Source organism: Notechis scutatus, chromosome 1 (assembly GCF_049901735.1).
Source record: "Notechis scutatus isolate UNSWTSFEM ecotype Mainland chromosome 1, rNotScu1.2, whole genome shotgun sequence".
NCBI lineage: Eukaryota > Metazoa > Chordata > Lepidosauria > Squamata > Elapidae > Notechis > Notechis scutatus.
Window position 1 is genome coordinate 36,276,148 of NC_142009.1, and position 14,643 is coordinate 36,290,790.

At 39.9% G+C, this 14,643-nt stretch overlaps 1 protein-coding gene across 1 annotated transcript in view; it reads right to left on the bottom strand.

Annotated features, from left to right (window-relative positions):
• Window positions 1-12,523, bottom strand: part of EFEMP1 (EGF-like fibulin extracellular matrix protein 1) — a 52,290-nt gene extending 39,767 nt beyond the window's left edge. Inside the window, exons 1-2 of the mRNA XM_026676722.2 lie at window positions 12,315-12,523; window positions 1,068-1,155 (exon numbers count right to left, since the gene is read on the bottom strand). Of these exons, the coding sequence (XP_026532507.1) occupies window positions 1,068-1,148 (81 nt within the window). The 5' untranslated portion in view covers window positions 1,149-1,155; window positions 12,315-12,523. The remainder of the gene's footprint in view (window positions 1-1,067; window positions 1,156-12,314) is intronic.
• Between the last annotated feature and the right edge of the window lie 2,120 nt (window positions 12,524-14,643).

The following is a 14,643-nucleotide window of genomic DNA, read 5'->3' on the forward strand; positions in this document are numbered from 1 at the left end:
AACATTATCACTGCGGAATTCTGCATTCAATCTTTTTATATTCCACGAATCTCTATAACATCTAGGCTGCTGCATGATCTTGCTGAAATTTTGTTGATAATACTCTTTAATTAATTTATTTGAAGAATCAAAGATTCATCTATCATTAATGCGTCCCATAATTATTTCCTAGGGAGTTCAGTATTTTAATCATTTTTTACAATATTTTATTTCTTAAACCTCCCATCTCAATCAGAACCATGTCAGTTTAGTGCCAGCACTTAGCCTAGACCAGCCTCCTAGATTTGAATGGGAAAAGGTATTTTTACTTAGAAAAAGCCCAAGGTTTCAATTTCTGCTTTCTCCATTTTAAATGTGCCACAGAGACTATAGTATATTACATTAGAACAGACTTCTCCCATCTGGCATCCTCCTGAAGTGTTGGATGACAACTTTCCAAATTGCCATTTTAGTAGGGAATCTTGTAACTTTGAGAAGTATCTCATAATTATTAAATAGTAAAACTAATGAGAATTATAATCCATATACTAAGATGGCAGCAGATTGGAAAAACTGTCCCTGTTAGAACTTCCAATTAACTTTCCTTGGACTACCTTGGGTGGGTTTGGTGTTATCATTTGATTTATATTTCATCCCAGGATGTATATAAAATTTGCTTTGTGCTCTATAAACAAATGTTTTAAAAGAGTATTGCCCTAAAGCAGCTTTCTACATATCTGTGCCATTTACTAAACTAGATTGTAGTCCTTGTTATCCTTTGATACATTGGAGCTGCAGCCCAAATTTCTGGAGGACACAGGAATCTGCTCTAAGATACATTGGATCTAGGGCACTTAAAGTTGAAACCAGCATTCTGAATTATGTCTAGAACTAACTAGCAACTGAAATAATAACTGTCTAGTAAAAGTGAGATTTAGATACAGAGTTATTTGTTGGCAAGGCTTTCCACATCATCTCCTTGAAAACTGCAGATTTTCTGAATGAATAAAAAACAATATTTTTGAAAACTCTCCAACACACTATGTTTTTCTCTCTTTTCCTCCCTCCCTTTAGAATATCATCTTTACCGTGTATGTGATAGTTTCGTCTGCTTCTTGTGATTGTCCTTTAGCAAGGAGCAGAGCAGCAAGGACAGCAAAGATGATCATGATGAATCTAAAAAGAAATAAAATCTATTTTAAAAAATATGAGATATATATCATACAAACATATATCTGAAGACATCTCTACACTTTCCCTGTTGTGTTTGGCTACAAGTACCCTACTATTCAATAAAACAATTAGTTAGGCTGCAGCATTTCAGATTAAAGGGAAGAGGATGTTTTAGGATTGAACAGTCTCTGTGTAAAATGATTCCCCTCTACCTACATGAAAAACAAGGTTCAAGGAGAAAGGTTCTAGGTTTCTACATGCAGCTAATTATCAGAACAAAAATCCACTTAACTGTGCAATTTCCCCAAATTGGATTTTACCACTAAGAATTATGTCACAAGAAGAAGAGTATGGCTAAAAGCACCCTTCTGAATTCAGGTTTTGTAAAGAAAAAAAGAAAAGCTAGATTATTGGATGTCCAGTCATAGGCAAAAGAACTCCCAACCTGCCTACTAATTATATTTAAGTGCACAATATTAACAATGCTGCTGCAAAATAGTATCTATTTGCTAAATAAATTAAAAGGTGACTGTTCCACTTTGTTAACATTACAGAAATACACACACAGATATAATGTTCAAATGACCTGCTCCATCACTGATGTGCTCCATCAGATATGACATGCTCCATCACTGGAGGTTTTTAAGAAGAGATTGGACAGCTATTTGACTGAAATGGTATAGAGTAGGGGTCACCAATCTTTTGGACCTCAGGGACCACCAAACTGATAATTTTAAATCCTGCGGACCAGAAACCCTGGGAAAATCCCAAAAAAACTGCAGGAAAATTCCCCACCCCATTTTCCTACCGATTGATCATTCTTTATTTGGGATCGCAGGATACTGTCTCCAGCTCCGTTTTCGGAGAGGAGAGGGGGGGAGAGAGAGACTTTTGACTTCATGCAAGGAAAGCAGCAGAAGTCTTTCTTGTCTCTCACAAACTCCACCAGAACGGATGCAACCTCTTGGAGCAGGATGCCTTGCAGGGTCCCAAAGACTCATTTCTAGCAGAGTTTGGAGGAAAGAAAGAAAGACTGTTGCTGCTTTCCTTGAGTCCAGCCAAAAGAAGAAGCGGAAAGAAGCAGCCCGGTGGCCAGGCCAGGCATGTGGGGCAAGTTTCCCCACTGTCCTTTCCCCCCTCCCCTCATTACCTCGTGTGGTTCACAATGCAAGCAACACAAGCCTTGTGTTCCCACGGGACATGTGGGTGGCACAGCCTTGTGTTCCCGCATAGCCTGGATTAATTGCTTTGGGGGTGACATTTCTCTGGGGACCACCAAAATTTGCTCACGGACCACCAGTGGTCCCTGGCCCACTGGTTGGCGACCACTGGTATAGTCTCCTGTTTGAGCAGGGGGTTGGACTAGAAACCTCCAAGGTCCTTTCCAACTCTATTATTCTGTTGCTCAAATATTGGGAGATTTTATGAAACTTCCCCCAAGACAGAGGACAGAGCAGAGCTGCTTGGATAAATTAAGCGGAAGGGTCCCAAAGTATGTAGACCTAAAGCAGGTTGGCACTAGTATTTTTCCAGAACTAGAAATAAAAACATGAGCATTATAATAAAACAAAACAGATTGTGGCCAATATATTATTATTATTATTATTTAATCTTATTTAAAGCAACATTATTTATGTAACCACAAAGCACTTTTGTGAAATCCAGACATTTTAAACAGTTATTTTTTTTTAAATTATGGAAACAAATTAAACACCTGGAATCATTCTAAATGTGGTAGTATAAATGTTACCACAAATATAAACAAACACAGAATAACAATCCAAAGAACAAAAATGAAATCAATCATTTAATCTTTTGTTGGCCAAAAGCTTTCAGTACTATTAAGAAAACTCTCTGGTTTTAATTTAAGCCACGGTAGCTCAATTGGTGATTTTCGGCCACTCCAAAGTACCTCATAGGATTGTGGTTGCAGAAAAATTAGGAAAAGGGAACATCATAAATACCTAAATGTAAAGTAGGGTATAAAATAAAATAAAATAAAATAAAATGCCTTTCCACTGATCACATTGGGATTTACTTCTCAAGAAATATAAATAGGATTGGAGTGCGGAAGTGCTTAAAAAAAGATATAATCAGAGAGAAAATTAGTTCTTTGTGGGGAAAAATGGCTTTGAGAACTCAAGATCTGCATTTATTCAAATCCCACCTTTGAATTCTGTTTATAGAATTTGTCTTCCCTGGCAATTGAAAGTTGAGAGTCAAAAATAAGTAAAACGGCTTACATAAGAAAGGCACAGGAAACACACATTTTAAATCAACAACACCCAGCTGGCACTGGGGCTTTAGCACATAACAGAACTAAGCAAAAGCTCTCCACTCCTTACTGGCATTGCCAAAGAAGACCGAAGTGCCATGATATGTGCATGGCAGGGATGAAAAAAAAAAATCAAGAGGCACAATAAAAGGGTTTCAATTGCAAGTTTTCAATTGTACCTTAATGTTTTCAAATAAATGTATAATTAATAACACCTTGTATCCCCCATCTCCCTGGCTCTGCCACTTTTACAGGACACACTAACTTTGCCCTCTGAGTCAATTTCAGCATGTTGTGCATACTGTACTGAGCCATTAGGCTGCTTTTGCTCTTTGGAGCTTCTTTTCCACTGACAATCCACCCTTCCAGCACAGTTAAAAAAAGACCACATGCTTGCCTTGGTGGGCAGATACAATGCTTGCTTTCCTGCCATCAATCTCACTTTCTTTCATTCTCAGAACATAGCAAGACTTTATGGGATTTAAAAAAAAATCATCTTTACCAATATCCAGTTTTCTTCTTCCTATCCCAGTGCTTTCCCACAGCGGCAGGGATTGCTTTTGGGATCAACAAATACCATTTCACACAACTCTACCAATATATAGTACAGTACTGACTGCTTTTTCCACAATTAATCTAGTTGTAATTACTTAAAATGGCCTTGACTCACAGAAAAGCTGATTAAAATATTAGGAAAGTGATGTGGATATGCACTAACAACAATAGCAGTTTCTACATTTGGTTCTTACTCTGTACTGACTGTATCATTTTGAAATGAAGGTGTGGATTAAAATGATAGGCAGTGATTTCATACTTGATTTTCTGAGAGTAAAAGCCATTGAACTGAGCAAAACTAATCAAGCAAAACTGACTTCTTAGTAGGAAGGTACTACTCCACTGTGAATATCCCTTGATGAAAAATATTTATTTGCCCAAGTGTCTACTATAACTGTACATGAGATAAATAAAAACACAGAGACTATTACATGTAAAGTTGTGTTTCTCAATCATAGGAATTTGAAGATGTGTGGACTTCAACTCCCAGAATTCTTCAGAAAACGTGCTGGCTGGGAAATTCTGGGAATTATAGTCCATGGATTTTCAAGTTGTTTAGATTGAGAAACATTGATGAAAAGATAAAGCAATAAAAACAAGTCTTCCCTTCCTTTAGTTTCTAAAAAAATGGTTAGCAGAGTGCATAGTAGCAGTGATGGCAGAGCTACTCTGTATGAACGCATTCCTTCAATGTGTGCAGTGGTTTGAATGAACGATATGAAGTGCACCAAACTGCTTTCCTCTCTGGAAAAAAAGAAGTAGGGAGAGAGATTTCAAGCAACACATATAAATAAAACTTTGTGAAAAAATATTTTTTCTGTTCATGAGCTTCAAAGTATTTGACACCATCTGGAATTAAAGCCTGAACTTCTGAATTGCTATGGAATTGGATTAAAAAACATATGATCTCACCATCACATCTCCATACCAACTTTTCAGATGTAACATAGAATTGGAAGCAAAACTAAGGGTTTTTAAAAAGAAGGATGTGTAAAACTAAGGGGGGATCCACCCTCTTGCTTTCCCCCCATTTATATATCATTGATCATTCAGGCAGATGTTGGAAAAAGCCTGTTTCTAAATGACTCAAATATTAACTGTTTGCTATATACAGATGTTTTGGTCCTGTTACAGGAACAGGCAACAGCCCAGGATTGCAAAGTGGTGTCATTTCAGGCCTTAGGGATTTACTTTGGGATTTCATGAAACAGTTTATTCATCCGAAGGTCATTTCTCATTGACTTCAGCCACTTTCTACCATCCAAGTTGAGCCACTGCCAAATAATTGTTTGTAAATAGCAACAGGCCCTCTGGCAAAATTCTGTTGTGTTTCTTGCTTATTGACTCCCATATGCAAGCAAAACTGTAGGAAAATTTTAAGTGGAGACCTTTAATTGATGAGAAGTGGGAAGTGAGAATCAAGAAGAAGAAGAGGCTAAAAAAACATATTTCTTTTATGGTTCTTCTGGGGTTGATGGGTAGAAACAGTGTTGGCATAACTCAGGGGCATCATTTTGCAGGGTGGAATGAAAACAAGATGGAGTTGAAGCTCTTCCTGCACATAAAAAGGGGTTTCAATTCCACAGGCAACATCTTGATATTTTTACCATCTCCCTGAACACTACTGAACATCACACAAATGATTGGCAACTAAAACATTCACAAATGGGGAAAGTCATCTACTTTAAAAACACTTAGAAAACATTGATCCCCATTGCTCTTAATTTTAACTGAAGCAAGAAATATCATTTGCAGGAGGAGATCCAATAAAGGAAATTATGTCAGGAGCCAAAGACAGCACTAGAAATAGGAAACTGGCACACGATAGTGCAAAGCTTCAGCCCCTTACTGCTCTGAGACTTGTTCTTCAATGTTGGAAGGATAAACTTATGGCCTTCAATTACTTAATTACTCAATAAACTGAAAAGTTGATACTTATAATTATGAAAGAGTTGCTTAAAGATATAGACAATGTAGGGATCATTATAATGAAAGATATGTAAAACAAAACATACACGAATGAGATTTGAGAGAGAGTGTGTGTGTGTGTGTGTGTGTGTGTGTGTGTGATGGACTAGAGCTACTTACTATATAAAGGCTGCAAAAAGTTTTGTTTTTCTAGTGTCTTTCTGTGGTCACTCAGTGATTGGATGGTGGAGAAAATATTATTAGGGCAATTAATAGTTAGGTAATTCCAGTCAGTAAATACGCAGCTGGAATAGTGGATTGGATACAAACAGAACTAAAACAGAAAAATAATGACAATAAATCATATCCTTCATCATGTTAACAGACACTACTTACCAAGGAAAATAGGTGGGCTAGAATGTTGCAAGTACACCAGGCAGTTGGTAAAAAGCAAAAAGAAAATTAGAAGAACATCTTCCACTCCAGGAAAGTGAAGAAGATGCACTGAAACTAGTATACCATGAAGAAAGCAATAGCAGGCAAAACAGATAGCAATAAGACCTGGCAATAACTAAAGAGCAGTAAAGTTGAAGAAAGAGACAGAGGGGCTAATTCTAGCTGCCTAGAAAAAGCCTTAAGTGCATATAAAGCCAGACTTGAGAACACAGCACAGACAACAAATGCCACCTCTCCAATGAAGCTGAAGGAACTATAGTGTAGACCACCTAGTTAGCTGCTGCAAGAAAACTGCACAGATTGACCACAAATAATGATGACATGACAAAATAGCAACAATGGTGCATCAGAAGATCTGCAAGAAATATCATTTGCAGGCAAGCAAGAATTAGTGGGACTACAAAATAGAGAAAGTAACAGAAAATGAAGAAGCTAGAAAGCGCTGGGAATTTAGAATTGCAACAGACAGTCACCTGCCATAGAACACTCCAGACTTAATATCTGTTGATAAGAAAGACAAAAAAATCTGGATTGTGATGATGCAGTACCTGGATAGAACAACAGGAGAGAGAACCGGAGAAAATCATAAAATGCAATGTCATAAAACCAGAAGTAGAATGACTGTGGCAAAAGAAAACAAAGATAGTATCAATAGTAATAGGTGCCTTGGGTGTATTCCTAAAATATTTGGAGTGCCACTTGAACATCATCAGCATTGACAAAATCATCCCCAGTCAATTACAAAAGGCAACTTTATTTGGAATAGCTTACCTCCTGCAATTATACTTTTAACTCCACCACACAACAACGTTTGCCTATCCCAGGTCCAAGGGAAGAACTTGATGGATAAAAATGTTCTAAACACCTGGCTGATTGTTAATGAACAACAACAACAACAATAATATACATTGTTTCCCCTGGTCCTGAAGCACATTAATCCAAGGTCTTGATTAAAAGTCTCTACTGAGCCTATTGGAGGCAAATTTAAGGAAAGGGGAAGAACAAATATATTTTGTTTTCTGCTTACAGATTCAATAGAGAGTAGAGGAAACTATCATATAATCTTAACATGGTTAAACATGACCACAAAGAATTTTTCTCACCAGAAAAGAAAGGAGAAACTGCCTAATTGTACCAAACAATACGCTAACAGAAGAACTGTCATTTTGGCATATTGCCGCTGTATAATCAAGAAGGGACTGTTGATTAAGAATCACTGTTTATATTTCTTGCCATGTGGCAGGTAAAGCTACCTTCAGATTCTCCAGAGATTGACGAACATCTCCTAGACTTGGGATGGTATATACCTCCCACTACTGGATGTACACAAGACAGCAACAGCTTCTAAAGAGCAGGAGTTGCCCAAACCTCAGATGGGTTCTTTATTCTATTCATTCTTCTCCTTTCCCTTACAATATTTCTTTGTTACATTCTGATTTGTGAGAAGAGAGGGGCATTTATTTCTTTAACTGCAACTGTCCCTCTCTTGTTCAGGTTTCTCCAAACTGCAGTGGATTTGGAAGCTCTTTATAAACTTCCCTCTTAAAACTTCTGACCTAGAAAGCTTGCTGGAGGCCAACTAGCTTTTTCTGTTGGTGCAGCCAGAACACCCAATAAGGTTGCCTACCACTACTTGAGAATTCTGAAGGAGAACTTTTACTTCCCTTATTTTTCATGTTTGATATACCAGCTGATAGGGGGGGGAGGGGGGGAGAAGGAACCAGTAATACTCTGAATATCCCTTAAGGCAGGGGTCCCCAACCACCGGTCCGCGGACCGGTACCGGTCCGTGGAACAAGTCCTACCGGGCCGCTGGTTTGCTGGGTGCCGCCATCTTTTTGATGAAAAAGTGCTTCCGGTGAGCTTTTCTGGGTAGAAAGCTCACCGGAAGCACTTTTTCATCAAAAAGATGGGGCGAGCGCTTCGGTGAGCTTTTCCGGAGAAAGCCATTTCTACCCGGAAAAGCTCACGAAAGCTGAGCGCCGCTTATCTTTTGATGAAAAGTGCTTCCGGTGAGGTCAGCGGAAGCACTTTTTCATCAAAAAGATGGCGGCGCCCAGCTGATGCCAGTACCGGGCCGCGGCGCCCAGCTGATGCTGGTACCGGGCCGCGGCATAAAAAAGGTTGGGGATCACTGCCTTAAGGCCCCCACCAAAGCATCTATATGGAGGAATTGCAGGAAATTAAAATGGCAGCTACTAGTCCCAGCTACATTTTAATCCCCCTGGCATTGGAGGCATAGAACCAATTTTAGTTGCCTTACGCTTGACAATGGGGTTGTGAGGGAATGTAGTTCTTACCTTGGCAATAAGAAATGAAATTCAAAATAATCTCACCCTCATTTTGTTTAGTATAAAATAGGATGCAGAGAGACTTGGACAAGCTTTCCAGAAGCTATTATTCTATCCTATACAATGAAGAACATTCCTGAAACTCTTGCTTTGACCTTGTCTACCTCAAAGAGCTGACAGACACTGACACCTAAGTTCATTGGATAACAAATAAAACCTTATGCAATGTGTGAAATGGCTCTAATGGACAAGAGAAAACCAGAATCTGGACATTTCTTTAAATCATCATTGCTAATAAGGCAATATTTCCCTTGTACATTTATTAGGACTACAAACACCCATAATAGCTACTCAGCAGAAAGATTAGTTATGTGAGATGGGAATCTGAGGAAAAGGAGTTAGACTGAAGAAGGCTACATCTTTCCCTCTTGTCAACTTAACTGCAACATGGTAATAACTGTACAATGTACAATACGATGACATTTACAATTCTATCTAACGTCACTTGTGACCATTGAGGGAAGGCTGAATCTCAGCCAGTTTTATTATTGTTTCATTGATGAAGGGACCTCAACGATGATATAAACAAACTCCCTTTGAAAATTGTTGAGTTAGAGATGATGATTCAAATATTTTGGGTGTCAATGTCTATTTCACAAATGCAGCCTTCATTGATGAACAGCTACATATTAAATAGGAAAAAACGGACAGGAAATTCAGCATCAAATCTCACTACAGTCTGCTACACTATCAAAAAGCAAGGAAGATCATACTATATATATTCATATAGTCCCTAGTTTTTCCCTCCTTGGAGTTCTCCAGATCTGCCTTATTAATCCAGAAATGTTATGTACTGCCTGTTCCTGTAGGTTCCCTCAAAGAAACAAATGTGTTTGGACTTCAATTAAACTAAGTCCAGAAGCCCAAATCCTGAAAATCCTCTCCCCTCCAAAATTCCCTTGCCCTTTCTGTAGGATCTTGCTGCCCCGGGTAGGGGTAGGAAAAGGGAAGGGTACCCCTGGATATAAAAATGATCTAGCTAAAGTATCTGCTCTGATTAGCAGCACCTCTACTAGAGACATGGGAGCACTTCAGAGAGGTCACTTACTTTATCTAGGAAACTGGAGGCTAAAACAGATAAAGAACGGTTGCTGGAGTTAGATATGTCTAGTTTAATGTAAAGAAAGACTAGGGGTGACATGATAGTGTTCCAATATCTAAGGGGCTGCCCCAAAGAACAGGGGGTCAATCTATTCTCCAAAGCATCTGAAGGCAGGACAAGCAATGGATGGAAACTAATCAAGGAGAGAAACAACCTAGAATGAAGGAGAAATTTTCTGACACTTAGAACAACTGGTCAGTGGAACTGCTTGCTTCCAGAAGTTGTGGATGCTCCAACACTGGAGGTTTTTAAAAAGAGATTGGACAACCATTTGTTTTAAATGGTATAAGATTTCCTTGCTGAGCAAAAAGACTAGAAGATCTTCAAGGTCCTTTCCAACTCTGTTATTATATTATTTGTGTGATTTACAAAATATTAGCAAATGAAAACAGTTTTGATGGATCAGAAGGACCTACAAAAGTCCAGCAAAATCAAGTTGCATATAAAGTACAGCTTACTGGCTATGCTTTTTATTTCAAACTCAATTCAATTCTAGAATCTCTCAGAACAATTTACTGTATCACATGTGTCAGCTCAGGCATTTCCCATTTCTAACATAATGTCTTACTTAGGCCTCTTTGCGTCCTATATGGGGAAAGCCTGTGTAGCTTCTGTTCTTATCTGCATGGAGAAGCCAAACTTTTATTCACTCCCAAGAATCTAAGAGTGAAATAGCCCAAAGACAGCCTTGCAGGTAAACTCTTAAAGTATCTATATAGACTATTATCTGAACAGAAATCTATATAGGCCACAGAAACTGACCAGGTTTTTTTTTTTTTTTTTGCATATTGGCACTTGAAAAAGATTACTGGGACTCTTGTCTAATTTTAAATTACAAGAATAAAAGAAAAATCATTTGGGGAGGGGGGAATGAAAACTAATGTGAGGAATCATGGTATCTCCCATTTTGATCAGTTGGACCCTTCACGGATTTTTGGAAGTAATATTTCCTAACAGCTGCTATAGGAGTGTTTTTCCCTTCTATCAGAAATTTCACCAATGAATTGCAAATAAATTTTGGGCTTGTGTCACAGGGCTGAGTTTCCTTCTGATGAGTTTTGGCTATATGAAGTAGCTAAGTAGTTAAAGAACCAGGATAGAAATTGGCAGTCTAAGTTCTAGTTATATCCCAGGCAAGGAGCCAGTCACCTTGGGCCAGTCTCTCCCGCTTTCAGCTCGAGGAAGGAGGCAATGGCAAACTACTTCTGAAATCTTGCCAAGAAAACTGCAGGGACTTGCTCAAGCAGTCACCAGGAATCATGGCTGTCTTGAAGTCAACCAACCAACCAACCAACCAACCAACCAACCAACCAGTTTTATATTTAAAAATATCCAACTGCCTCTTCCCAGTTCCTTCTTGCTTGCCTATTGGATGACTGGGAGGTCCCAATTACTACTGGTGTCTTGAGATTTTAATCCTGTTTGTGTTTATTTTTTATTTTTGTTTGCTTCCCACTTTTTTTCTTGTGAAGAAATTCAGGATAGCAGAAATTGTGTTCCTTAATAGTCTTCTTATCTGACCATTGGCCAGAGCAGACTAGACTGTGTAAGCAGGACTGTCCTAGAAATATCTGCAGGCTGGCCATGTATGTTCAAGTTGTGACCTCTTCAGTTAAAAGCACTAAGTAATGTGCAAATCTCCTGTATGCCATCAGAGGAGATACTCCAAGCAGCTTGATCTAAGGCAACCTCCTTGACTAAATCTCCCTTTAAGAGGATCTCAAATAACAAAATTGGGCAAGAATTCTCCCAAGAACTGGAGAACTGCTGCCAGGCTCAAAATAGCCAATACTTGGCTCAACTGGACCACTTCTCTCTGGCAGCAGAAATGGATGAGCTCAGAATAAAGGTGGCAGAGTTGCCTTCAACTCCCAAAACGCGAGTAATGATTTTACCTATTTTGTATGTAGGGGCAAGAAACCCCACCGAATTGGCATATAAACAACCAATTTTCTGCATCCTTCCTGTCCCATCTTCTGTATCCCAGAAACCTGTTCCTAGGCTGCCCACACTGGGTCAGAAAGGAAGATTTGCTAATTTCAAAGGGATTCACTTCAATGGACTTGGTTAGTTTTGCAACCGGTAACTTGGTTAAGTTCCCGGTTGAAGGGCGCATCGGCAGAGTTGCCCAACGCTATTAAAAATGCACATTTCCCCCTCTAAATCTGCATCCTCTGCATTTACTCTTCCTTGGATGGTCCTACATTTCTTTTATTCTCCCTGCACGAAGATCGGCAAGCCATCAATACAATTCCTCCAAGCCATTCCACGCACACCCGAAAATAAAAATAAAAAAATGAAAACCGCACGCGTGCAAACCACTCCCGTGACGCGACCTCCTGAAAGATCATCCCATGCGTTCGCACGAGCGGGAAGCAGCCCGTGCAACCTGTAAAACATTGCACTGCGTTGCATTGCGTTGCATTGCGTTGCACCGCGCCGCGTTGCTTTGCTTTCTTCTCCCACCGCGTTACCGCAAGGGCTGGTGAGAAAAGGAGAATCTGGAGCGTCTTACCTGCGTCGCTCCAACAACGGGCGTGCGGCAAGGTGGCGAAGGGATTCCCTTCCCGTGCAGACAGAGCTGCCAAGGGAGGCGGCTGGGGAGAGCGAGCGGCAGCAACTCCCTCCCGAAGAGGCGCAGTTGCAGGTTAACCCCACGCCTTCGCCCGGCTCCTCGAGTCACGGCGGGCTCTCCCCCCCCCCGCCGCCCCCGCTTTCCCTCCCTTCTCGATGTTTTGGACCGACTTTAAAAGTTTCAGCTACCGTCAGCATCCGTTTAACGCCCCCTACCGATCTTATTCGGAGTTAACCCTTTCTGTCGAGAATTTGGTAACGGGTTAGAGGTGGAATGATATCCTGGGCTTTGCAAAGGAACGAAATCATATTTTAATATTTGCATGCTTGCTACCTGCAAGGTTTTTTTTTTTTTGACTTTTGTTTTAAAACAAAGAGAGGAAATGGCATTCCTGATCTTTAATCTCTCTCAATCAGACGTTCACATAAGGAAAGTACAGCTAGTCCTCACCATTGTGCCCAAAATTTTATATTGCCAAGGGAGAAATTAGTTAATAGCAATAGCAGTAGCACTGAGACTTATATACCGCTTCACAGTGCTCTGCAGCCCTCTCTAAGTGGTTTACAGAGTGAGCAAATTTTCCCCAACAATCTGTGTCCTCATTTTACCGACCTCAGAAGGATGGAAAGCTGAGTTCAACCTTGAACCAGTGAGAATCAAACTGCCAAACTGCTGGAAGTCAGCCTGCAATACTGCACTCTTAACGACTGTACCACCACAGCTCTTAAATGAGTTTTGCCCCATTTTATGACTTTCGTGACCACATTTGTTAAGTGAAACGCTGCAGTTGTTAAATTAATAAAATGGTTGTTAAATGAAACCAGGCTCAATAGCAATAATTGTGAGAGGGATCTTGGAGTCTTAGTGGACAACCAGCTAAACATGAGCCAGCAGTGTGCAGCAGCTGCCAAAAAAGCTAATGCAATCCTAAGTTGCATTAACAGAGGGATACAATCGAGATCAAGGGAGATACTAATACCACTCTATAAAGTCTTAGTAAGACCACACCTGGAGTACCGCATCCAGTTTTGGTCACCACATTATAAAAAAGATGTTGAGACTCTAGAAAAAGTACAGAGAAGAGCAACCAGGATGATTAGAGGACTGGAGACTAAAGCATATGAAGAACGGTTACAGGAATTGGGCATGGCTAGTCTAGTAAAGAGAAGGACCAGGAGAGACATGATAGCAGTCTTCCAATATTTGAGAGGCTGCCACAGAGAGGAAGGGGTCAAGCTATTTTCTAAAGCACCCAAAGGCCAGACAAGGAATAATGGATGGAAACTGAACAAGGAGAGATTTAACCTGGAAATAAGGAGAAACTTTCTGACAGTGAGAACAATCAACCAATGGAACAGCTTGTCCTTGGAAGTTGTGGGAGCGTCATCACTTGAGACTTTCAAGAAGAAATTGGACTGCCATTTGTCAGAAATGGTGTAGGGTCTCCCGCTTGGGCGGGGGGTTGGACTAGATGACCTACAAGGTCCCTTCCAACTCTGATTATCTGTTATCTGGTTGAGCATGCTATAGAGAGATGGGGCGTTGCCTCCAGATATCATGGGCACTCCATCACTGGAGGTTTTTAAGGAGAGTCTAGTCACTTGTCTGAAATGGTATAGGTTCTCTTGCTTGACTAGAGACCTCCAAGGTCCCTTCCAGCTCATTCATTCATTGCAAGTGAATCTAGTTTCCCCATTGACTTTGCTTGTTGCAAAAGATGATCACATGACCCCCCCCCCAGGACACTGTAAGTTATAAACATGAATCAGTTGTCAAGCATCCATATATAAATCACATGACCATGGGGATGCTGCAACAGTCATAAGTGTGAAAAATGGTTAGGAGTCATTTTTTTCAGTGCCGTAACTTTGAGCGGTCACTAAGCGAACTGTTGTAAGTTGAGAACTATCTATATTTTACTTATTTGCAGAGGAATTCTATCCGCACCACCATCTTAATTACTGTTGATGCAATCCACCAGCAATTAATAGAATATGAGTTTATTTTCCTCTAAAATTCCAGAGTTTGGAGAAAAACTCAGGTACTCTTTTGCTCAAATATCTGCAAAGCAAAGCAAAACAGTGGGTGGGCTTTGAAAGAATGAAAAAACAGTAAAAATAAATTGCAAATGGGATCAGAAAAAGTGCTGTAAGAACAAAACTGAATAAGAAAGGCTGATCGGCACCTGGAACAGCACATCAAGGCCTGTCCCCCTTGTTAAGAGCCATTAATCAGGACTCAGTCTTGCAAATTCAGATACTGGATGATG